General features: G+C 46.1%; 1 protein-coding gene across 1 annotated transcript; it reads right to left on the minus strand.

The window, feature by feature from the left end:
• Window positions 1–600: 600 nt before the first annotated feature.
• Window positions 601–23126, minus strand: LOC118216727 (myosin-8-like). Its single transcript, XM_035398165.1, has 39 exons — window positions 23074–23126; window positions 22533–22742; window positions 21941–22084; window positions 20452–20608; window positions 19935–19962; window positions 19576–19690; window positions 18993–19085; window positions 18739–18802; window positions 18528–18626; window positions 17955–18058; window positions 17072–17210; window positions 16475–16593; window positions 16097–16246; window positions 15821–15991; window positions 15354–15660; window positions 15120–15187; window positions 14866–14953; window positions 13734–13851; window positions 13087–13210; window positions 12474–12610; window positions 11667–11922; window positions 11226–11468; window positions 10593–10769; window positions 10263–10408; window positions 9791–9881; window positions 8654–9043; window positions 8378–8504; window positions 8123–8241; window positions 7395–7591; window positions 6723–6906; window positions 6208–6373; window positions 5372–5496; window positions 4704–5012; window positions 4064–4267; window positions 3628–3753; window positions 3310–3480; window positions 3075–3179; window positions 2080–2175; window positions 601–1744 (listed from the first exon to the last, which is right to left on the minus strand). Exons 2-39 carry the CDS (start codon window positions 22731–22733, stop codon window positions 1598–1600), a joined length of 5805 nt encoding a protein of 1934 aa, XP_035254056.1. The 5' UTR covers window positions 22734–22742; window positions 23074–23126; the 3' UTR covers window positions 601–1597.
• Between the last annotated feature and the right edge of the window lie 2099 nt (window positions 23127–25225).

Consider the following 25225-nt stretch of genomic DNA (forward strand, 5'->3'; position numbering starts at 1 on the left):
CTCTGTGGGCTTCCTACTTCTCAAAAATCTTTGGAAACATTCGAATAGTGACACTTGAACCAATTTCAAGTTTTTTCTTCCTACAGGTGGTGATGCCTTTCTCCTGTTGCCTTCCAGTAAATTTGTGTGAAAGATTCAGGTGCACAGAGCAACAGCCTACACCACCGCAATATGCAGCCAACATATTTTTTCCATAGATGCCATAATTTATTCTATTCATTTTGTAGATGTACCACTAGACAATGTAAAATTTCAAAGCTAACAGACCAAGTGGATTATGTTCTGGGGAGAATATGGTGCGATGCAGTGTAGTATAAAGAAAAAAATACTTTATATTACTTCAGGTACAATGTTAGGAATGCCTTTTTTGTACTCAGGTTCTTCATTTTTAAAGACAATTATTTTTGGTAATGTATGAATTTTACATATTCAGCAACCTTGATGAGACGCCTCACACTTAAAAAGTAAAAAACTTACTATTTTTATAAATGTCAAAGGGAGCTTTATTACTTTGCCATGTGCACTCAGTTCTCTCCATATTTAGCAGGCCACATCCGTGTTTGCACTCAGATCATTGCTTATCGTCGATTTACATGGTGGGGGAATTATTAATCTATTTGGTTAGTAACATGACACACAAATTACTGCTCTTGGTTCTTTATGTTTTTAATGTTTATTGGCTGAAAGGTTCATCTTTCCTCCATGAAAATAAAAGTAGAGTTATACAACAGCTGGTGAGCTCAACCTGATTCATTTCCGAGATACAATTGTGAATATCGAATGTAGCTTTTGCTTGTATTTCATATTTTTGACATAACTGCACGGTGAGCCACTGTGGTCAATAAACTAAAGATATGTAGCAAATTAAGGTAATTGTGACCAGAGTACTCTCTAATCATGGTGATGTTTGACTTTCATACAGCTTCCTAAATATCCTTTCGTGTACAGGAACAGAACACTGCATTGGACAGTATCATTGTAATGCTTTATCTGTATTAAATAATGAAATCATAATCATACTGGCTGGCCCATGCAAACCTCTGACTTTATATATATAATGCTGACTACTGGAACAAGCATCATGATTTTATAATGAACAAAAAATGAAAAGGCCAAATCCCAGGTAGGTAGAGGCATGAGTGAACCAGTGAGCAGGAAGGGTTAATACTTCCCAAGGTGCATCAGTCATGTGATCTGTTGCTGTTCCACAGGTCTACCCACCTCCCTACATTCACACATAAAATACGCACTCTTAAATGTAAGTAAGGAAGTATACATGTACAGTATGAATATGTTAATGAGTAAGCCTTCTATTGCAGACACACATAAGCCTATTAAACTACTTGGGGTAATAATACAATATATTTAATCTGATATTTAACACTGTTTTTTGATTTCCACCTCAAATACCAAAACAGCAGCCCTTATTTTGGGTAAATATTTTGACAAAAAAAACCCTGTGGAGGTGAATACTCGAGGCGTTTCCAAGAAACGGAATATCGTTTTTTGAATTCCCGAAGTGCGGAGTATTCCGATACCATGTGACACGAGTGACCTTCAGTGACCTCTGGCGACCTCTGGTGACCTCCAGCCCCCGCTACTCCTCCACCTTCCCACCGACATCGCGGCTCTTGGCCCTCAGCTTGTTGACCTGGGACTCTGCGATGTCGGCTCTTTCCTCCGCCTCCTCCAGCTCGTGCTGCACCTTCCTGAACTTGGCCAGGTGGCAGTTAGCTTGCTCCTCCTGCCGTTCATACACAAACACAAAACAAAGGAAAAGGAAAATAATAATAATTAAAATAATAATTGCATATTTATATAACTGGCATTCAGCAGATGCTCTTATCCAGAGCGTCTTTGACATTTTTTATACAGTATTCATTTATACAGCTGGATATATACTGAAGCAATGCAGGTTAAGTACCTTGCTCAGTAGCTGTGTAATATCTGGGAATTGAAACTTCAACTTTTAGGTTCCAACCCCACATCCTTACCTATTGTACTACACTGAAAATGATAACCATTGTCATTACCATCATTATTACCATAATTATATGAATGCATTATAATATCACTCACCGCCTCCTCACACTGCTTCTTGTAGGCTTTCACCTTCAGCTGTAGCTTGCCGACCAGGTCCTGCAGTCCCGCCACGTTCTTCTTGTCTTCCTCAGCCTGCCAATTAGCAGGAAGGATGGTTACATTACATTACATTGCAGCTGAATGGTGTACGCATACATACGGCAATACAACATGGTTTACATGATAGAACGGCCAAAAATAAAGGAAACACCAGCCATGGTAAATCTCTGTGTGAGGTGCCCAACAAAGTACCCAGCTCACACCTTAACTTGATATTTGCGATCCATTGATTCGGTTACTGAGGCAGAGTTTGTGCTTTGCCTTGCCTGGCAAACCAATGCCGTAATGTCATGGTCGAAGAGTACGCAGTTTAAACCACAATTGCAGCTAGTTGATCATACCTTTACCTCAAACTTCCATGTCACAATGTCACCTCAGTCAGTGTTCCTCGTGAAAAAATCAGCAAGTTCCCCCGTAGTCTGTCACAGAAGCTCCTGCTGAATGTGTGAATGGGCCCCTACAAACCACCTTGCTTTCAAACCCACTGAGATCTCTTCTATGGCAGCCATGACGATGGGCAACTGGGCCTGCCCAGCTGTTTTTATACACACTGTGAGTGCACTGGGATGTTAATCGCTTAATTAACTCCCACGGCAACGTAATTAAAGTGTGCGAAAGCACCTGCGTTCAGTACATTTACCCCTCATTTACTCAAGCGCTTCCTTTATTTTAGTAGTGCTCTATATGTAAACCATACCAAATCTTCTACTTATAAGTCCAAAGATGCCTTAATTAGTTAATTGAATATCACAACACACTGAAGGTGATTTTGCTGCTGAATATCACACGACACTGAAGGCGATTTTCCTGCAGAATAACCCAACAAACTGAAGGTGATTTTGCTGCTGAATATCACAACACACTGGAGGTCATTTTGCGGCTGATCGAGGCAGACTGCGGGGTTCGTCGTGTGAACCCGTTTTCCACGTTACCTGGAACGTGAGCTCCTTCACTTTCCTCTCGTACTTTCGAACCCCTTTCATTGTCTCCGCCCCACGTTTCTGCTCCGCCTCCAGCTCGTTCTCCAGCTCTCGAACCTGAGCACACAGTCCGGGGTGGGGTGGGGGGGGGGGGGCGTGTGTGTCATTAAAATAAGAAACAACGTGCGCTATTAATAGCTGATGTTTTCGCAACACCGCCGTCAAAAATAGTTATAAACCCATTTACCCGGCTCTCCAGTTTCTGGAGCTGCTTCTTCCCGCCCTTCAAGGCCAGACTCTCGGCCTCGTCCAGGCGGTGCTGCAGGTCTTTGACCGTGACTTCCAGGTTCTTCTTCATCCTCTCCAGGTGAGCGCTGGTGTCCTGCTCCTTCTTCAGCTCCTCTGCCATCATGGCCGCCTATTAAATAAACATATAAAATGTGAGTTAATAAATACTAACCAATCACTTGGACACGGGCCTTTCTCCAATTCAAATCCTTTGTCGTCTTCCTAAATATCAGTCAGACACGGGGGCGCAGTGGTCTCTGGTGGGACCCGCACTCACGTCGACGATGGCCTTCTTTGCTTTTTCGTCCGCGTTTCTTGCTTCCTGGGCGGCGTCCTCGATGTCTGACTGCAGCTGCGAGATGTCAACCTCCATCTTCTTCTTCGAGTTCATGAGACTGATGTTCTGCGAGGAGCGGTAAAAGGCAGAAGCAGGATGAGGCAACCCCTCAAGCAGGAGATCCAAGCCCTTGTTCCTGTATACCAGGGATCTCAAACTCAAGTCTGCAGTATCTGTACGCACAGTGAGTGATTTAAGTCTTTGATTGTCCAATGAGTCCACACACCCTGCTTCCAAAGCATAAGCTCACTGCTGCGTAAAAGATACCAAAACGCCAGCAGCCACAGCAGTCCTGACTGCAGTTTGAGATTCCCGCTGCAGAAAACAGGCAGGGGTATGCTAAAGGTCAAAGGTCAAAGGTCACGCGGCGCCCGACCTGGGAGTGCAGGAGCTGCATCCTCTCGCTCGTGTCCACCAGCTCCTGCTCGGCCAGCTTGCGCCCCCTCTCCGACTGCTCCAGAGCGGCCCGGGTCTCCTCCATCTCCGTCGTCATCAGGGCGTTCCTCCGCTCCGCGATTGCCAGCTGCTCCTTCAGGTCCTCCTGCCCGTGGAGGGCTTCGTCCAAATGCATCTGGGCATCCTGGCAGACCAACGAGACACACACACGCGCAAACACGTAATGTTCAATACCTGCACTGCAGTGAAATTAAATTCCACCTGAAAACAAGAGAAGTCAATGATCTGGAATCCTGTGATTCTTTATTTTTTTCTCCCTTGTAACATAATAATAATAATAATAATAATAATAATAATAATGTATTTATATGCTTTTCATGATCTCAAAGCACTTTACAGTGAAGAGAGGAGGGGAGGAGTTTTTGTGTCACACCCGCACTTGGGTTTGATAAATAAATAACAATAAATAACGATGAATAAAACATCTGCAGTACACATCCCGCATTTTAATCTTTAATCCTACACTCTGACACAATCGGAACATTTTTCCTTTTCCGGGCGGAGCGCCTGGTTGCCGTGGAGACGAGCCGGGCGGGGCCGGCCCGGCGGGCGGAGCCCACCTTGAGCTGGCCCTGGACCAGGCGCAGGTTTCTGTGCGCCTCGGCAGACTGGCGGTTGGCGTGGCCCAGCTGGATCTCCATTTCGTTGAGGTCGCCCTCCATCTTCTTCTTGACCCGCACCGCGTCGTTCCGGCTCCGCGTCTCGGCGTCCAGCGTGTTCTGCAGCGCGTCCACCGTCCGCTGGTAGTTCCTCTTCAGCAGGTCCATCTCCTCCTCCTTCTCCGCCACCTTGCGGTCCACCTCCGACTTCACCTGGTTCAGCTCCAGCTGGATGTGCAGGATTTTGGCCTCCTCCTGCTCCAGAGAAGACTGAAGAAATGACAACATTGGGTCTCCAAATATTCATTGTGATGCCACAACTGCTACAGCAAAATATCATCTTATCCTAATCACTTATCCTAATCACTTTCATATATGGAAGCAAATTTGGAACATAGGAAAATACAATAATTTGAACATTTCTCTAGGGCCTGGAATCAGACCAATCAAAATTCAATTTGTCCATAAATTTGTATATAAGAAAGTAAATATTTTGTGCTTATTGAACAAGAGTTTTCATAAACCGGTGATGAACAATCTCAGTGTAACTAAATTACGAAAATCAAAGAAATAATAAAATGAAAAACCAGAAAACCAGTAGACATGCTTGTCAGCTCATTCTGGTTTACCTCAGCCTCCTCAAGAGCACTCTGGGCATCTAGCTTCTCCTGTTCGGCTTGTTTGACCGTTTTCTCCAGCTCGTGAATCGTCTTCGCGGAATCGGCGACCTGTCCGGACACCTCACCGATCTCCTCTGGAAACAATGAGACAAGCCCGTGAATGTTCCTGCGTTTTTTAATTTCATTTTCCTTTGCATTTTTTTCCAGTAATTCTGGTCGTTTCTTTCTGTTTTCATGCGATGACTTTAAATGGTAATGGTAAATGGACTGCATTTATATAGCGCTTTTATCCAAAGCGCTTTACAATTGATGCCTCTCATTCGCCAGAGCAGTTAGGAGTTAGGGGTTAGGTGTCTTGCTCAAGGACACTTCGACATGCCCAGGGCGGGGTTTGAACCGGCAACCCTCCGACTGCCAGACAATCGGTCTTACCTCCTGAGCTATGTCGCCCCACTTTATTCACCAGCCCCCATCACCTCATTCCACTTTACAGCCTGACTTACACTACATAAAATATCCGTTTCACTACATAACCATTAACCTCATTCTGTACAAGTGGAAAACTTTTATGTGTTTTACATTAGTTTTAAAGCATTATTGTTTTTTTCCCCATAATTTTCTTTAAAACTGGCTGAAACTGAGCTCAACAAAGGTTAAATATTATGAAGTTTAAGAAGAAGATAACTTCTAATCTTACCCTTGAGCAAGAAGATAGCTAAACTTGAGCTGCAGTATCTAGCTGTGCGATATAACCTTAAGCTGACATCTATACATAATAATGTCAGCAATCGTGTCTAACAAGTCCACGAAGACGCAGAATCTTCTTTCAGGAAGAAGGAACTTACGCTGCAGGTTCTTGTTCTCTCTCTTGATGGTCTCCAGGTGGTCGAGGGCCTCCTCGTAGGAGTTCTTCAGCTTGAACAGCTCGGTGCTCAGGGCCCTGGACTCTCGCTGGGAGCACTCGAGCTCCGATTGGCTCTCCTCGTACTTCTGCTTCCACTCAACGAGGACCTGGGAGGAGCCACACCCTACAGTCTCATTTTATGGATTAATCAGCCATTATATCCTAGATGAGAGCCACAACCCCTGCAACTGATACTGGGTCGCGTGTGACAGGGAGTGCATCTCCTACCCACCCCGCCCCCCACTTTCAAATTATTACAAACGCCACACCCATTACCTTCATTAAAAAAAACATATACTACTCTAAAATATGAATTATAGCATGCACAATTATAGCGTTACAATAGCCTTCATAATTAACGTTAATGAAAGATACATTCCAAAGTGTTGAGGAGCACCACACAGAAACCCGCACAGCGATGTACGGGTCGGAGAGCGCCGGGCCGACCCAGAGCACCTTGTCGAAGTTCCTCTGCTTCTTGTCCAGGGCGGCGGTGGCCGCGTTCGCCCTCTCAGCCTCGATCATGAGGTCCTCCACCTCGGCCTGCAGCCTCTGCTTGGTCTTCTCCAGGGAGGCGCACTTGGAGTTGGCCGCCTCCGTCTGCTCCTCAGAATCCTGCAGACGCTGAGCCAGCTTCTTCCTTCGGGGATAAATTCGGGGGGAGGGGGAAATCAGCGGTAGCCAGCGCAGCTCTGTCATTTCAAAAAGGCACTGGGAGCTAAATTGTTTAATTAGCCTCCCGCAGCTCCTCAGTGCACTCCTGAAACCATTAGGCTGGTAAGTAATTGTAGCAGCATGTTTAAACACAGCTAAAATCTTCTTTACTAGACTATTAAATGCTGCTGCGAGACTTAATTAGAATACAATGAGAGGACAGGCATTGCCGAACCCTTCAGTCTGTGAATATACTGACTCCTGGTGGACAAAAACAGAATTACTGACTCCTGGTGGACAAAAACAGAATTACTGACTCCTGGTGTACAAAAACAGAATACCAGGTGAGCAGGTAAACGATGCTCTTGCTGTCCCCACAGCCTGTGCTAAAAACGAAATCCTTACGTAAACAGGCCCATAAACACCGGAATTCATTCAAGGTGGTGAATGAAGTACTTGGGTCCGTCTGCTTACTTGGCCTCCTCCAGCTCCTCGGTGCGCTGGATGGCGTCGGTTTCGTATTTGGTTCTCCACTGAGCCACCTCGCTGTTGGCCTTGGACATTCCACGCTGCAGCTCGGCCTTGGCCTCCTGCTCCTCCTCAAACTGCTCCCTCAGCAGGTCACAGTCATGGCGGGCCGACTGCAGACCGTGGGCCAGGGCGTTCTTGGCCTAAAAAAGCAGGCAATGCAGCGCATAAACATTCATTTCTTTAAATCATTTCTGAATAAACATTACATATCAATGAAAAGCAAATAAATATAATAACCTTCAAGTAAACCAATTATAAAGAAAAATAAAAAGGTCGCACTTTATTCAAAGCATGTTTGCAATGCCTTTTAATAGAATAATACTCAAATGCTATCCATTATAAAGGATGGCATAACACATATGAAAATTGTAGATTCAATCAATATTGTCGACTGACAACAAAAAGCCTAAATTTATTTATATAAGCTTGTGAAGTTACGGACAAATGTTGATTGAATGCCGGTCTCCGTTCCTGATGTGACAAAATTTAATCAAAATGTAAGTTTTACCATCTGACCTGAATTCCTGCACACACAAAAAACGCTTAGAAATTCTTTCAAAGGATTTTAAGCTGTCAGTATACGCTTCACAAGGTCTGACCAAAGTTAGGGCCAAAAATATAACCACTGCAATATAAATGGTGGAGTTATTTGAGAAGTGTTTTTCGAGCACCTTTATCTCCTCCTCTAAGAGTCTCTTCAGCTCTTCGATCTGTTGGGCCTGCTGCGCTTTGCTCCGGTTGAGGTGGGTGACCATCACCTCCTTCTCCTCGAGCTGACGTGTGACTTCACCTGTTACAGCGGCGAGATGAAGGTTACCTGGAATCCATTTGGACCCTTTTGGATGTTTCATTAGCTTGCACAAGTAAAACGTGCGCAGAGTGCGTTTGCCTCTTCATCAGTGATCACTGTGAAATTTCAGTCTCACCATTTTCGGTCTGCAGGCGAGCATTGTGGGTAGTGAAGTCATTCAGTGCCCTCTGGGCCTCCTCAGCTTTTGCCTTGAACTCGCTATTTTGGTCGTCAAGACTACGGCACAGTTTCTCCAGGTTAGCCTGAAACGCACAGAAAGATATTAGAACTACTAAAATGTCAAGGGAACAATAAAAACTGACTGATTTTATGTGAATGGCGGGTCTGGCTCTGCCCTTTTGGAGATGTCTCCTAGAAGAGATCAGGCCCGGCAGTAAAGGAGGACACGTACCTTGTTTTTCAGAACTCCCTCCATGTTGCTCGTGAGATCATCGATTTCCAGTTTGTATTCACTCTTCTCCTTCTCCAGCTTCTGCTTGACGCGCTGAAGGTTGTCGATTTGCTCTCCCAGCTCAGCCACGCTGTCGGCCTGCTTCTTGCGTAGGGCGATGGCGGTGGTTTCGTGCTGCAGGGTGGACTCCTCCAGGTCCCGGCGCAGCTTCTGGAACTCCGTCTCGCGCTTCTTGTTCATCTCGACCTGAGCGGCGGTCGCGCCGCCGGCCTCTTCGAGCCTCTCGCTGATCTCCTCAAGCTCCCTGCAGAGCTCGGCTCTCTGCTTCTCCACCTTGGCCCGAGCAGCACGCTCGGCCTCGATCTCCTCCTCCAGCTCCTCAATGCGGGCCTGCAGATATTTACACAGAGAATCATGGTTAAAATCCCCCATGGACCTGGTACCCACATCCTCTATTACACTGGATGCAAACCTGGAGACTATCTAGAGCAGTGGTGTCAAACTCGTGCCATGGAGGGCCGTGTGTATGCAGGTTTTCATTCCAGCCTCAGATCTTGATTATATAATTAGTTAAATTATTTGCTGAATTAGGGAGGCAGGTTTGTGCACAATGGTGACCCGACGTCTATGGTGACCCGCATTGTCTAAATAAAAATTTTCTTATATTCTGTGCTTCAATGCAGTTAAACGCATATGGCTGAATGAGTAATTGGACTCAATTAAGGCAGCATTAATTGGTTGGAATGAAAACCTGCATACACACGGCCCTCCATGGCACGAGTTTGACACCACTGATCTAGAGGTTATATGCATAAAAGAATGTGAGTCTCATTAATATTTATATTATAGCTGTAACTGATGTTTTGTTTTTGTTTTTTTATTTTTAAAAACAAAGAACATTTGAGAAATACATCTACCCACTGAGCAAAATAACACATAAATGTATCATTGAATACATGCATATGATTTCCATCTTCAGAATAAATCTTGGTTTACCCAATCCCTGTTCACCCTTGTCAGAACATTTAAATAAAGGTATTTTAAAGTATTAAGCGCTGGTAAAGTTAACCTTGTTATGACCGCTCGAGGCCATCACAATCTCCCTGCTGAAGCCCTCCCAAAATGACATTGACTCGCCTGAAGTTCTTTCATTTTCTTCAGAAGCTGTGAGCTCAGATTTTGCTCGTCCTCCACCTTCCCCTGCAGCTGGCTGAGATCAAAATCCTTCCTGCAGGAGCGAGGCGTCAACATTTCAGTCTTCCACTGCAACCAGAGCTCGTTTATAATAACGTAGGAACAAAAACTTTTGGAAAATTTAACCCGGAAAAAATTGTTCACTTCTTAGGTATTAAAATAAAAATAAAAATAAGATTTTCATCCGGAATATGTAGTTTGCTCACCGAACAAAAAAACAAACACAAACTACGCAAACTAGCTTTTTTCAGAAAACCACATTTAGCGCCTCAATTAAACCTCCAAACATCATATAGTTGATCTTTCTTTGAAATGTTACCTGTTATTACCGTCAGATAACATGTAATAAGCACGTAGCTGTAGCTGCTTATGAACTGCGAGTAAAAAAAGAAAGAAATGAAGCCGGTTTCTCTACTTCTTCAGTTTCTCGTCCATTTGCTGCCTCTCGTTCTCCAGGTCCATTATGGCCTCCTGGGACAGCTTGAGGTCTCCCTCCAGCTTTCTTCTGGTCCTTTCCAGGTCCGCCCGAATCTTCTTCTCCTGTTCCAAACCCCCCTCCAGCTGGACAGAACGACAGAAAAAAATGCACGACCCGTTTTAAGGCTTCGCTGTAAAACTGTAGTGAACAGGGTACAAAACAGCCAGGTTTACTGTGATAACTTTCTAGTCGTGAAATCATTAAAAGATGCATGCAAACAGAAAAAAAAACTTCTGAAATAGGTTTAATCGACTGCCGTTTCCGTACATCGTCGACCTGTTGCTCCAGCTTGGCCTTGGTCTTGGTCAGCACGTTGGCTTTGTCCTCCTCGGCCTGCAGGTCATCCAGGGTCTGCTGGTGGACCTCCTGGAGAGCCTTGTTCTCCTTGGTCGATTTCAGAAGGGAGTCCTCCAAGGTGGTCAACTCCTCTATCAGATTTTTCACCTGCGGATGGAAGTCACCTTAAACGGGGAGTTTTCCGCCTCCTCCGTTTCTTCCTTGTGGACAACCACTGGTTTTAATACCACTGGTTTTAATTCCACTGGCTTTTAATACCACTGGTTTTAATTCCACTGGTCTTTAATATCACTGGTTTTAAATACCACTGAAGCAAAACAGCTGTATCAAGGACATCCCACATAACCATTATGAAAATGGCCGATTATTTTGAATGATTTCAAAATCTTTTGAATGAATACACCAATATTGCTGGTACATGTATGTAATGCATATGTTCTAACCACCCAGATGATAGAGAATGCACTGGCCAAGGGCAAAAACAAATTGCAACCTGGTTTTGTACACATAGCAGAATTACAAAATGAATAGTCCAGTATCCACCACTTATTGGAGTGGTGACTGACAGGTGCAGTAGCAGACAGGAGAAATGAGGGCACTGACCTTGTTTTCTGCGGCATGTTTCTCCTTCTCCACTTTGGCGATGGTGAGCTCCAGGTCGTCGATGTCCTTCTTCAGCTCCGAGCACTCGTCCTCCAGCTTCCTCTTCCTCGCGGTTATTTCCGCATTCATCTCCTCCTCTTCCTCCAGCCGCTCGGAGAACTCCTTCATCTTGGCCTCCAGGTGGATCTTGCTCTTTATCAAACCCTCACAGCGCTCCTCCGCGTCCGATAGGTTCTCTCTCTCCTGTGGAGGGAGGCCATGTCCAAGTGAGCAACATCCAGAATCTAGACATCCAGAGGGGTGAGGAATCTCTGTGTAGAGACGTGTGTGTTGTGTTGCAAGGCCCACATCTATGTGCTGAATGTCAGACTTGTATCGCATGATACACGATTAATAATTCTTTATCTGGAATTTCAAACTGTCAAAATAGTAATAACTTGCCGCCTGAATCTGCAGGAAGAGGTCGTTCTTCTCCTGGACCAGGACCACCATCTTCTCCTCCAGCTCCTTCCTCCGGGCCTCGGACTTGGCGAACTCCTCCTTGAGCTTGACGAACTCCTCCTTCATGGTCTGCATCTCCTTCTCCGCCTCGGCGCTGCGCAGCAGGGGCTTGATCTTGAAGAAGAGCCTCATCCACGGCCAGTTCTTCACGTTCATGAACGAGCGGATGTTGTACTGGATGATGAATATGGACTCCCTGAGTACAGGAACACATTTTGAAAAACTATAATGGTAATGCTGTTTCATGGTCCTGTTTAAAAGCTATAAATGCAGCCCTCATAAGCACTACGTCTCACCTTCACAAACATGGCATGACCACAGTCGACTGTACCAACTGCCGTTCTCTCACGGATTGTGTTTGCATGTCGCATGTTCCAGGCAGTAAGTCACATTAACATTACATTACATTTTTTTGCCATTTATTCTATGAACAGTGACATAGCACACCCCCTTTGATGTGCATAATGGTTTATGACTTACTATGAAGTGGTTATGGTTACCTACAGTTTACACAGGCTCTAGATACCTCATACTGTATGTTGGACCTTTCGTTGGAGTGGAGTCAGACAGTTTTCAATACCAAAAAATTATAATATATGTTTAAGGTACATTGGAGTCTGCTTTATAATGTTCTGTCCAAGCAAACACTGAACCTCAGATGAATTTTCAAATGAAGATTCCCTTATCTCTAAAACCAAAATATAACCCTGGTCTGGAATTTAGAGCAGAAGAGGAAGAAATGTGGACCTTTTCTGGGTCATCTCCTTGAATTTCAGACGAGTGACGTAACCGCGGGAAACGGCCTGGAGGCGGGTCATTAGCACCGCCAGGCGCTCGTCTCTCATCTCCTCCAGCAGACCAAGGAGCCCGGCTTTGAAGAACACCTGGGTCAGGTAAGGAACAGGTGGCATAAGGTGAGCCAGGTGAGAGCTGAAAAAAACCGTGAGCATTTGCCATGGAAACAGAAAGAGAAATACAGCTCATCCGCTGAGGAGATGTACAGATGTATGTGTGAGGCTTCATGAACTGCAAATAAACTAACACATTGTTAACTAATCATTGTTTGACTGCATATGGTTTTTTCTGTAGTGCTCAACTCTAATCAGTTAATAAAGGTCAGTGATTGGCCATCCTTTTTGGGGACATCAGACCTCAGTCTTCACTTCTTTCCCATTTTTGTTTCAGCATGAAACAAAGAATTCTTCGTTTACTCTGAAGATCACAAGGCAAATGTAGTCCAACAATTTTACTCTAAACGCAAACCCACTTCGTATCACAGGGGTTAACTATTCAGGGAAATAAGGCAACGATGCCAATGCACTCACACGGCAGGCTATCCAGAATTTGTGCGGTTTCTTACCTTTGTGTATCCAAATTTGTACTGAGCGTGGTCCACATCGATGGAGGAGAGTAATTTCTCTGAGGCCTTTTTGCTGTCGATGAACTGTCCCTCTGGGATAGCACTCGCATTCAGGATCCTGTATCTGTGGGGGTGATTGGAGTGATTGGGGTGATTGGAGTGATGGGGTGATTGAGGTGATGGGGGTGATGGGGGGGTAGGGGTGATGGGGGTGATGCGATGGGGTGATGGGGGTGATGCGATGGGGGGATGGGGGTGATGGAGGTGATGGGAGTGATGGGAGTGATGGGGGGGTGGGGGTGATGGGGGTGATGCGATGGGGGGATGGGGGTGATGGAGGTGATGGGAGTGATGGGGGGTGGGGGTGATGGGGGTGATGTGATGGGGGGATGGGGGTGATGGAGGTGATGCGATGGGGGGATGGGGGTGATGGAGGTGATGGGAGTGATGGGGGGTGGGGGTGATGGGGGTGATGTGATGGGGGGATGGGGGTGATGGAGGTGATGGGAGTGATGGACGGTGATGGGAAGGGGAGGGGCCAGCGCAAGGCGTGAAAAGTGATTGACAGCCCGCCCGTCAGACCACGAATCAGTGGGCGGGCCTCAAAAAAGTCATCCCGCGCCGAAAGGGAGAGACCACGGTAATACCTCTGCTTGAAGTCGCCGTAGAGGATCCTGCTGGGGAAGCCCTTCCTGCAGATCCTGATCCCCTCCAGCACACCGTTACAGCGCAGCTGGTGCAGGACAAGATGGTGGTCCATGGAGCCTGAGGACAGGGACGATTTACACTCAACGAGCGGCGAGACCAAAAAAGTGCCAAGTCACACCCCGGAGCGAGTGAACCGAGGTATTAATGTGGACCCGAGACCAGAGAAAACGCAGAAACGCGTTCAGAATTTTTATTATCCTCGTAGATTCTCTAAGGGACGGGCGGGATCTAAGGGACGAGTGGGGGAAAGAGAGGCGGGATCTAAGGGACGAGTGGGGGAAAGAGAGGCGGGATCTAAGGGACGAGTGGGGGAAAGAGAGGCGGGATCTAAGGGACGAGTGGGGGAAAGAGGGGCGGGATCTAAGGGACGAGTGGGGGAAAGAGAGGCGGGATCTAAGGGACGAGTGGGAGAAAGAGAGGCGGGATCTAAGGGACGAGTGGGGGAAAGAGGGGCGGGATCTAAGGGACGAGTGGGGGAAAGAGGGGCGGGATCTAAGGGACGAGTGGGAGAAAGAGAGGCGGGATCTAAGGGACGAGTGGGGGAAAGAGGGGCGGGATCTAAGGGACGAGTGGGAGAAAGAGAGGGGGGATCTAAGGGACGAGCGGGGGAAAGAGGGGCGGGATCTAAGGGACGAGCGGGGGAAAGAGGGGCGGGATCTAAGGGACGAGTGGGAGAAAGAGAGGGGGGATCTAAGGGACGGGCGGGGGAAAGAGGGGCGGGATCTAAGGGACGAGTGGGGGAAAGAGAGGCGGGATCTAAGGGACGAGTGGGAGAAAGAGAGGCGGGATCTAAGGGACGAGTGGGAGAAAGAGAGGGGGGATCTAAGGGACGAGCGGGGGAAAGAGGGGCGGGATCTAAGGGACGAGTGGGGGAAAGAGAGGCGGGATCTAAGGGACGAGTGGGAGAAAGAGAGGCGGGATCTAAGGGACGAGTGGGAGAAAGAGAGGCGGGATCTAAGGGACGGGCGGGGGAAAGAGAGGCGGGATCTAAGGGACGAGTGGGAGAAAGAGAGGCGGGATCTAAGGGACGGGCGGGGGAAAGAGAGGCCGTTGGCTGTTTTTTCTACTCACCCGGCATTTTAGTTTCGTTTGGAATGATGCAGCGCACAAAGTGAGGGTGGGTGGACCTGAGGTTGGCCATCAGCTTGTTCAGGTTCTCCTGAGGGGACGACAAAGGACAGCTGCGGTCAAACGGGAGGACGAGCCACTTTCTTCACGCGGCCTGTCGCTGTGCTCAGAGCACGCCTCAGCACACCTCAGCACACCATTTATGCGACAGCACTTTCACACAGTGACTTTCACAGGACGGGCAGAAATGGCATTACCCGGAAAAGTGCAGACACCGTCTGGAAAGAGGAACCTTTCTTCTTTCCACCTTTCTTGATTCCATCCGCTTAAAAAAGAAAGGACATATACATATGCATATAAATTTTTTATTTAATATTTATTATATTTTCTAATATATATATATATATATATATATATATATATATATATATAAAATAATAATATTTATTTATTTGTTTTAAATTTGGGGACTCGGTCACTGACTGTTTTACCATCGACTGAAGCATAGGTGGCGAACAGTTGAGACAGCAGCTTTAGCCCCGCCTTCTGGTAGAGCTGCACCACGGTGTCGTTGAGCGGGTCCTTGTTCTTCTCCAGCCAGCTGGCGATGTTGTAGTCCACCGTGCCGGCGTAGTGCACCAGGGAGAAGTGGGCCTCAGCCTTGCCTTTGGTGGGCTTGGGCTTCTGGAAGTTGCTGTTCTTGCCGAGGTGCTGGTCGTAAAGCTTGTTCTTGAAAGAGGTGTCTGTCGCCTTCGGAAACATGCACTCCTCTTCCAGGATGGAGAAGATGCCCATTGGCTGTCGGGGATGTGCGCTGCATTTAGGACCGATGGTCCATACAGGCACACATTTTGTCTATGTTCCTTGCATGCAGTATGCTATCTATCGGAACGCTACTGTTTCCATTAACAAGAGCACTGCGTGTGTTTTAATGGTACAAGGAAAAAGATGGTTTTACCTTCTCAATAAGCTCAATGCAGGCAGCGAGGTCCATGCCGAAGTCGATGAACTCCCATTCAATCCCTTCCTTCTTGTACTCCTCTTGTTCCAGCACAAACATGTGGTGGTTGAAAAACTGTTGCAGTTTCTCATTGGTGAAGTTGATGCACAGCTGCTCCAGGCTGTTCATCTGAGACGACAGGGGCCCACATTCAGAACTCAGAGTTATTACCAGCAGTGAATTCGCACTGTTCCATTTAGTGAACGTCTGTGGTCACAATTCAGGCAGGCTCACCTCAAAGATCTCGAACCCGGCGATGTCCAGCACGCCGATGAAATGCTGCCTGGGCAGCTTTGTGTCCAGCTGCTGGTTTATCCGAGTCACCATCCACAAAAACAGCTTTTCATAAACCGCTTTCGAGAGGGCGCCCATGGAATTATAAACCTGGGAACGCAGACATTAGATCGGAATGTGAAGGGAAGTGCCGTGCCCAGCCAGGCAGCTGGACAAAGCTGCAGATGCATCATCGTACTGAAATACCAGCTGCAGAGAATCTTACTGAAATACCGGCTGAACTGAAAGAGAGAGTCTTACTGAAATACCTCCTGCACTGAAACAGAGAGTCTTACTGAAATACCTGCTGGACTGGAGCAGAGAGTCTTACTGAAATACCTGCTGCACGGTCTGGCCCTTGGTCACGTACTCGTTCCCCACCTTCACTCTGGGGTAGCACAGAGCTTTCAGCAGGTCAGCCGAGTTCAGCCCCATGAGGTAAGCCACTTTGTCAGCCACTGTAGGACATGCAGACCCACCAGCATACACCAACACACACACGCGCACACACACACACGCACGCACATACACGCACACACACACACGCACACACACACACACACACACGCACACACATACAGACACACACACACACACATACAGACACAGACAGACAGACACACATTCACACACACATACAGACACATGCACAGACAGACACACAGACACACACGTGCGCGCATGCACGCACGCACGCACGCACACACACACCCATACAGTACAGACACATGCACAGACATACAGACACACACACATATACAGACAGACATACACACAGACAGTACAGACACATTCACAGACATACAGACACACATATACAAACACACACACACACACACACACACAAACAAACAAAAGGAATAGGAATGTTACTCAGGAGTCAATCCTTGCTCTTCACAAAAACATCTGAAAATTTAAACGTGTGTGTCACGTCACCCTCAGTGCCGTCGGGCTCGGCCTGCTCCTCCCGCTGCTTCTGCTTGAACTTCATGTTCCCATGATGCATCACAGCGCCGGTCAGCTTGTAGATACCGATCTTCTCCTCAGCGTTGAAGCCCAGGATATCTATGGCACTCTGCACAACCAGGAAGTCTTGTTTAATTCACACATATTCATATGCCAGTAGGTCTGTATTTCTTTTGGAAATGTCTACACAATTGAGTGAGCACACAGAAATTCAACAGAGAACATACACCTGTTATCCACAGGCACCACAGAACGACAAACAAAAACCTCACATAATGACAGAAGAAAATAAAATGTTTTCCGTCATTTTTTAAATTAGCACCTGAACAAACTAACCAATAATGTTTTGGATATGTTGAATAAGTGCAGGCAAGTATCCCAAAGGTAATCAATTACCAGCAAAGGTTTGACACATATGACACATCAGAAACTGTCAGAAACAGACAATGACAAATGAAAATAAACAGCAACAGACAGCCTCGAGACAGCCTATTTCATTCAGAATCAACATCTTTCCTTATGCACAAGCAGTATTCCTCCAGGGTTTAGCGAAGACATACTGCAAAAAAAAGTCAGTCTTTTTTATTCTCGTAATGAGACATAAAATATTATTTTTTTCTCTCAAGTAGAAAATATTAGCCTGTTTTAAGGAATCGTTTGCTTGACAAGTGAAATTCGCTTACCCCATTACCCCCCTCCCCCCCCAAATGAGTCAAAACGGTCTCACCCCATTGGCAACTGTTTCGTCTCATTTAAGAAAAAATACTTTTTGGTTTTTGCAGTGCAAGCTTTTTTTCTTGAACGGTCTGCTGGAGTCACAACAGAAAGGGGAGAAGATGGAAACTCCGCTCACGTCAGTGGCCATCAGCTCCTCTGTGTCGTTGATGCTCAGCACCGTGATCTCCCCCTGGCTGATGAAGGGATAGTCGTACGGATTGGTGGTGAGCAGCGTCATCTCTAAGGGATAAAAAAAAAAAAAAACATTAGTTCTAAAAATGATTACTACATGGACAAATATAATTAAACTCGAGTTTTAAGAAAACATTTCTCAAACATCGATGGGGGAAACCATTCATGATGTTACGATTTTACAGTGTAACTAATTGTAATGGTGAAGAATTACAAACTAATGTAAGTTACCGATTTTTTATTGTGACCACTTTTAATAACCCATGAGAAGCTCTATTAAAAAGTCGCTCGTTATTGTGAGAAGAAACTAAATGTAAGAGTCCCTTGATGATGAGGGCAGAAGCATCTGAGAAATTACCCACAATGCCAGTCACTGATGATCAATAGTGTGCGCCAATCAGCTCAGGACTCCTGTCATACTGTGGTGTATTAGCAAATCAGCTTTTGGCTCTCATTATAAAAATGGAACATTGACTAATCAAGCCTGGCCTCTTATTACAGGGTGGGGTGCACTAACCAATCAGCTCTGGCTTCTTATTGGACAGGATCTGATAGAAGATGTGATAACTTCTCTCTGCTGGCAATTGAAACGTCACTCTGGACTTTTCAAGAAGATCTGCAGGAGAAAGACATCACCAGAGGTCACCCCTGCTCCTGCTTAATCTACAGGATACTCAGTTTAAAATATACATGGATTCAAAAATAAAGTTCTGATAAAGCAAACTCACAAGTCTCAATGTCAGCTGAAGACAGCTTCCCCTTTGTTCCAAAGTGGATTCGGATGAATTTACCCTGGAGTGATTTATTTATTTAACATTGTTTGAGTAAGTCTTTGTCATGCAGTTTCTGCAATGCCATTGCACAAAACACATCTATTTTCTGTTTATGTGTAAAAGAGAAAACACAGAAAGGTACAGGCAGCACAGAAGAAAGCCCTTATTTCATGCTTTTCCAACCGTTCGGATGAGTTAAACATACTCACAAAGCGAGATGAGTTGTCGTTCCTCACAGTTTTGGCATTACCAAAAGCCTCCAGCAGGGGGTTGGCCGAAATTATTTGATCTTCCAGGGTTCCCTAAAGGAGTGAAACGAACAATGTTTTTTGTCCAGACACACGCACGCACGCGCACACACACATGCACGCACGCACGGACACGCGCACTCACACACACACACGCGTGCGCATGAACACGCACGCACACGCACTCACACACATCTACACACACACATACTCTCTCTCTCTCACACACACACACACATTGACACACACGCACACACACTCGCACACTCTCTCTCTCTCTCTCACACACACACACACACTCACACACTCTCTCTCTCACACACACACACGCATGCGCACACGCACGCACACACGCACGCACTCACACGCGCACGTACGCACGCACACACAAAAACAATCACACACACATACACCTACACACACACATACATACACACACACTCTCTCTCTCTCACACACACACACACACACACACATTGACACACACACACACACACACACACACACACTCTCTCTCGCTCTCCTCTCTTATCTGTAACAGAACCTGCATTTTTCCCGGTGGCAGCTCCTTCTTCTTCTTGGGGTCTCCAATAGCGATTGTCGCAAAGTACTGGATGACCCGCTTCGTGTTCACCGTCTTCCCTGCGCCGGATTCTCCGCTGCAGGAAAAAATGCAAAGCAAAAATATTATTATTATTATTATTATTATTATTATTAATAATAATAATAATAATAATAATAATAATAATAAATGTAATTTATATAGCACTTTTCATGGTCTCAAAGACACTTTAAAATGCATGGGACATACATACATACACTTAATAGAGCAGCGAAGCAGACAAGCCGTGCATTTAAAACACGTTCATGCGCCTCAGCCCCCGTCTCCGAGGAGGTACTCACGTGATCAGGATAGACTGATTCTCACGATCTGCAAGAAAGGAAAAGAAAAAAGAAAAAACAAATATGAACGTTTGTTGCCAGGGGGAAGGATTGCAGGCAAAGAGAACAGCACATGTGGGGAGAAATGGTTGGAGAATGTTATCACTCCAGAGAAAAACTGCTTCTTTAAATACATCACAAATAAAGGAGATCAGTAACATGCATTAGACAGGAGACCGACTGACATAATGGGGCCATAATGTATTGGTAGGTTTTTGCAAGTTGCAGCTGACATTGCATCAGAAGTTTTTATGTTATCTTGAATGCACTCACAGGTTTACCGCATGACGCCGTCCGTGTACATTTCACTGCACTGTCACACCAAATACATTATTTTCTACCTTCTGTATTTCTCTTATTTAATTTAAAAAATGAAAAATATATAAATCTATACTTGACACATGAATGAATATGGAAATACAGCATACAACATAGAGATAATACTGACATTAATGGATCAACACAGAGGTTATAATACCGGTGAGCATGAACTGATAGGCATTATCAGAGATTGAGAAGATGTGGGGGGGGACCTCCTGTCTCTTCTTGCCCCTGTACCCCGCCACCACCTCGGGGTTGTACACCGGGAGCCACTTGTAGGGGTTCACGGTCACACAGAACAGCCCGGAGTAGGTCTGCAAAAAGAAAAAGAGTTCATCCGCCTTTCCTCCCTCCTCCCCAGGGCTCTGCTGACAGCACAGCTCATGTCTCACGGCAGACGGTTCGAGAGAATCAACGTCAACGTAGTTCTCAGGAATGTCAACAAAAACAATCTGCTGAATATGCTGAAAATGCTGAAAATGCACTTTTTGTACGTCGCTTTGGATAAAAGCGTCTGCCAAATAAATGTAATGTAATGTAATGTAATATAAACCTGCAGAAAATGGCCAGTTTGACGTTGTAAGGGTACACCAGAAGCCCAGAAGGCCAGAAGGTATTTGATAAATGTGTGGAAAGGCCATGTACGTTATAATGTCATTGAGCAGGTCCAGTTACAGAATTATAGCAACGGGTGCGTTAGAGGACGGGTGCGTTAGAGGGCGGGTGCGTTAGAGGGCGGGTGCGTTAGAGGACGGGTGCGTTAGAGGATGGGTGCGTTAGAGGGCGGGTGCGTTAGAGGACGGGTGTGTTAGCTGACGGGTGTGTTAGAGGACGAGAGCGTTAGCGGACAGGTGTGTTAGCGGAAGGGTGTGTTAGAGGACAGGTGCGTTAGCGGACGGGTGTGTTAGCGGACGGGTGCGTTAGCGGGCGGGTGTGTTAGAGGACGAGAGCGTTAGCGGACGGGTGTGTTAGCGGAAGGGTGTGTTAGAGGACAGGTGCGTTAGCGGACGGGTGTGTTAGCGGACGGGTGCTTTAGCGGACGGGTGTGTTAGCGGACGGGTGTATTAGCGGACGGGTGAGTTAGAGGATGGGTGTGTTAGCGGACGGGTGCGTTAGAGGACGGTGCGTTAGCGGATGGGTGTGTTAGCGGATGGGTGCATTAGCGGACGAGTGCGTTAGAGGACGGGTGAGTTAGCGGACGGGTGCGTTAGCGGATGGGTGCATTAGAGGACGGGTGCGTTAGAGGACGAGAGCGTTAGCGGATGGGTGCGTTAGCGGATGGGTGCATTAGAGGACGGGTGCGTTAGAGGACGAGAGCGTTAGCGGATGGGTGCGTTAGCGAACGGGTGCGTTAGCGGACGCGTGCGTTAGAGGACGGGTGCGTTAGCGAACGGGTGCGTTAGCGGACGGATGCGTTAGAGGACGGGTGAGTTAGCGGACGAGTGCGTTAGAGGACGGGTGCGTTAGCGGACGGGTGCGTTAGCGGACGGGTGCGTTAGAGGACGGGTGAGTTAGCGGATGGGTGTGTTAGCGGACAGGTGTGTTAGAGGATGGGTGAGTTAGCGGACGCGTGAGTTAGCGGACGCGTGAGTTAGCGGACGCGTGAGTTAGCGGACGCGTGCATTAGCGGACGGGTGCGTCATTACGTATATCATCCAAGCGGCGTAGCGGTCCTTGAGGTTGAAGAGGACGGCGGGCTCGTGCAGGTGCGTAAGCATGGCCATGTCCTCGATCTTGTCAAATTTGGGGGGGTTCATGGGCCGGATGTCATCGGCCTTCACCGTGACAACCTGCAAAAAAAAAAAAAAAATCACTGCTTCAAAAAGAGCAGAGACTACTGAAACTGACATTATTGCCCTATTGATTAGACAACATTTATGTTGGATGTTTCTTCACTTAATGTATTTTACATCTCACAGATCTTATGTTGGCTTCTTAGTACACCCACCCACCCACACACACACACACACACACACTTATCTTAGCATGAATAGGACATAAAATGTTACATCTGAAATTGATAAGCGTTTAAACTGTAAACTAAACCAAAAAGAGAAGAGATGCTATTTAGAACAAGGAACATTGACAATTAAATATGGATCACTGTAGACACTACGGAACAATGGGAGTATTTTTCTGGTTTAGACAGACAGTCACATACCAAGCCCAATTCAGATTTTTTTTTTCTATATTTTATCAGAAATAGTTTAGTGATGAAAGAATCTCTTGGGCACCCACCCTTCCATCCTCCGTTTCCACGGTGACGGAGCTGTTGTCATGGCTCTTGATCTTGCCCTTCACGTACTCCACCTTGGGGTCGGCCACGTAGCAGGCCGTCTTGGCGTCGAACGGCTTGTTCTGCGCCGCGATCCTCTCCCGCTCCGGCTTCCGAAGGTACGGGGCAGCCACCCCGAAAGTCTCCATCTCGGCATCGCCCATTCTCCGATCCTGCCCGGCACGGAGACACAGGCCCGGGTCCAGTCAACGCTCTTCCTAACACTTTTACTCACAATGAATTTTGCATTTTGTTTTTCCAAAGACATATTTTTGCTTCACCAAAAGGTGTCGGTGAGCTTGCTTTTAACTCTACGTCTAAGTCTTCATCAAATCCTGGCCACAGTTCACAAATGTGATATCTGTGAAGAATTTTTGAAATACAATCTTTTACACAATTAATAAAGGATTGTGGGGACAGAATTATTATATTTCGTTTGCCTTTCTTTTTTTTTTTTAAGAGTACGAAAGGATTTGGCACACGATCAAAATGATCAGATCTTACCTGAAAATCCAATCACAGGTGAGATATTCTTTCTTCAGACTCTGAAAAGTCACAGACAGGCAGGTTATGGAGTTTACTCCAAGCATCCAAACAAGAAGATTCAAGTAGTTTTTTAAAATAGAAATATTTTCAAAAATATATATTTATAAAGTAAATGCGCTCAGATACAGAACAGCGATATTATAATAGTTGAGATGAGAGAGAATGAAACCTGATTGGTAAACTAAAGCGAGCTTTAGACTGCAGGTCTATTGTCATTGATCATTCACTACACAATGCAGCTGCAGAAGTACCTTCAACAACTCGGGCATCTCACACTAACAAGTCGTTGACAGCTTTTATAAGACATCACCATCTCCATATTCGGCGGTGATCAAATTTGGCACAAAAGCCCCCCTTGAAAAAAAAAGAAGAAAAAAAAAAATGGACGCCGCGTGCGGCCATTTTGTGTTAAAAATCTATCTATAGCCGCATTGTGTCAGCCTCAGCGCGTTCAGTGGCGGCGTCTCCGCGCGGCTCCATTAAAAAGCAATGAGGGCTAAATGCTCCAGATTAGCGGGCTTTGGGTTCGAACCCAGCACGCCTCCTTTTCTGGGATCAGGGAAGATTAGGTCCGTTAGAGAGCATTGCTTAAAATCTGCCCGTGGTTTTCCTGGGATCAAGAGAGAGATTAGGTCCCGTCATGGCATTTCTGAAATACAGGTCAGGGGTCAGAGGTGACAGAACACCGCCTACCGCCCCTTTATCAGGGCCCAGGGAGCGAAAAAAAAAAACTCAAAAACTCAAGGAGCTGGCACCAAGATTCTGATTCAAAGATCTAAACAGCAAACAAAAGAAATTATATGACCTACCATTGGTTGATCAGGAATTGGGCCTTGGAAAAATCTAATTCAGCATTTTGGGTCACAGGGAAATGACTGCATGAACAAGGGGGTGATTGTCACTCTACACACTCAGTTCTGAAAGTGCTCCAAATTCTGAAGACACCTCAAAACTAATGGTGGAGGGCACCAAAAGAAATGCAAAAAATTTTATTCGCATAACGATACATGTCAACATGCTTACCTTCTCATAAGAGGGAACTGTAGGGTCTGTGTAGATTTGCTTGTGCATTCAGTAAAAATGATTAATTACAGACACTAAATAAGTTGTACAGACGACTACGATCAGGTTACTTTTTGAGCATGACCTTGCTAATTCATTTACAGTATCAGCAGGGCATCTCACAATCACGTCTCTGGCAAGTGTATGTTCCTTCATCGTGTCAGACAGTCTTCGCTTAGCGTTCTTCTCAGTCGATCCCATTGTTATTGAGCATCATCCAAATTTCATTCATTAATAGCGTGGTCATTGAATGAAAGGTAGTAATGTGGTTCTCTATCCTTCGGTCCTACTACAATGAAATACACAGCGTTCTCATCATTTAAAAAATAAAATAAAATAAATAACACTTACATTTAGGCATTTAGCAGATGCTTATCCAAAGGGACACACAAGAATGTGCTCAGGCACGCATGCACACACACACGCACAAACACACGCTCACGCACGCACGACAGCTCAACGCGCTGTTATCTTTTTAAAGCCCAGACCCATAGTTGTGATCCTCCCCAAGGGAGCATTCAAAATAACGGAAAGGTTACCGCTTAACCTATAAAAAGCCCCGCAGATCCACCCCAAATCCCCCGAATATATTTTTATTGACGTACCTCCATTACCCACGTCAGTTCGGAAGAGGAATGCTTTTCAAGTGGACGGTTACCCCCACGCGCTGCTCCAGGGGGACGGGAGGCGTTGCGGAGGACGTGCGATGAAGAAAACGACCTTTGCGTTTCCAAACCCCACTCCTTCCATTCACGCAGGCGGAACTTCACTGATTGGAAAGCTAACCTTAGGTCTGCGTACGACTCACAGCATATCTCTGAGTTTCGTCAGAACGACTTCGCTTTGCGAAGAAGAGCGAATACATAATTCAGACTAAATATTAATTGGGCTTGGGGTACATTTCAAGCAGAACTGGAGGTCATCCGGGTTCTTCTTGTCACCCAGCCTGGTGTCGGAAACCTTACAAATAAAACTGAATCTAATTGAATTGAAATCTGAATCAAAACTCTTATTAAAATTCTAAAATGCCAATGTTTACTTGGAATAT

Source organism: Anguilla anguilla, chromosome 17 (assembly GCF_013347855.1).
Source record: "Anguilla anguilla isolate fAngAng1 chromosome 17, fAngAng1.pri, whole genome shotgun sequence".
Taxonomy (NCBI): Eukaryota; Metazoa; Chordata; class Actinopteri; order Anguilliformes; family Anguillidae; genus Anguilla; species Anguilla anguilla.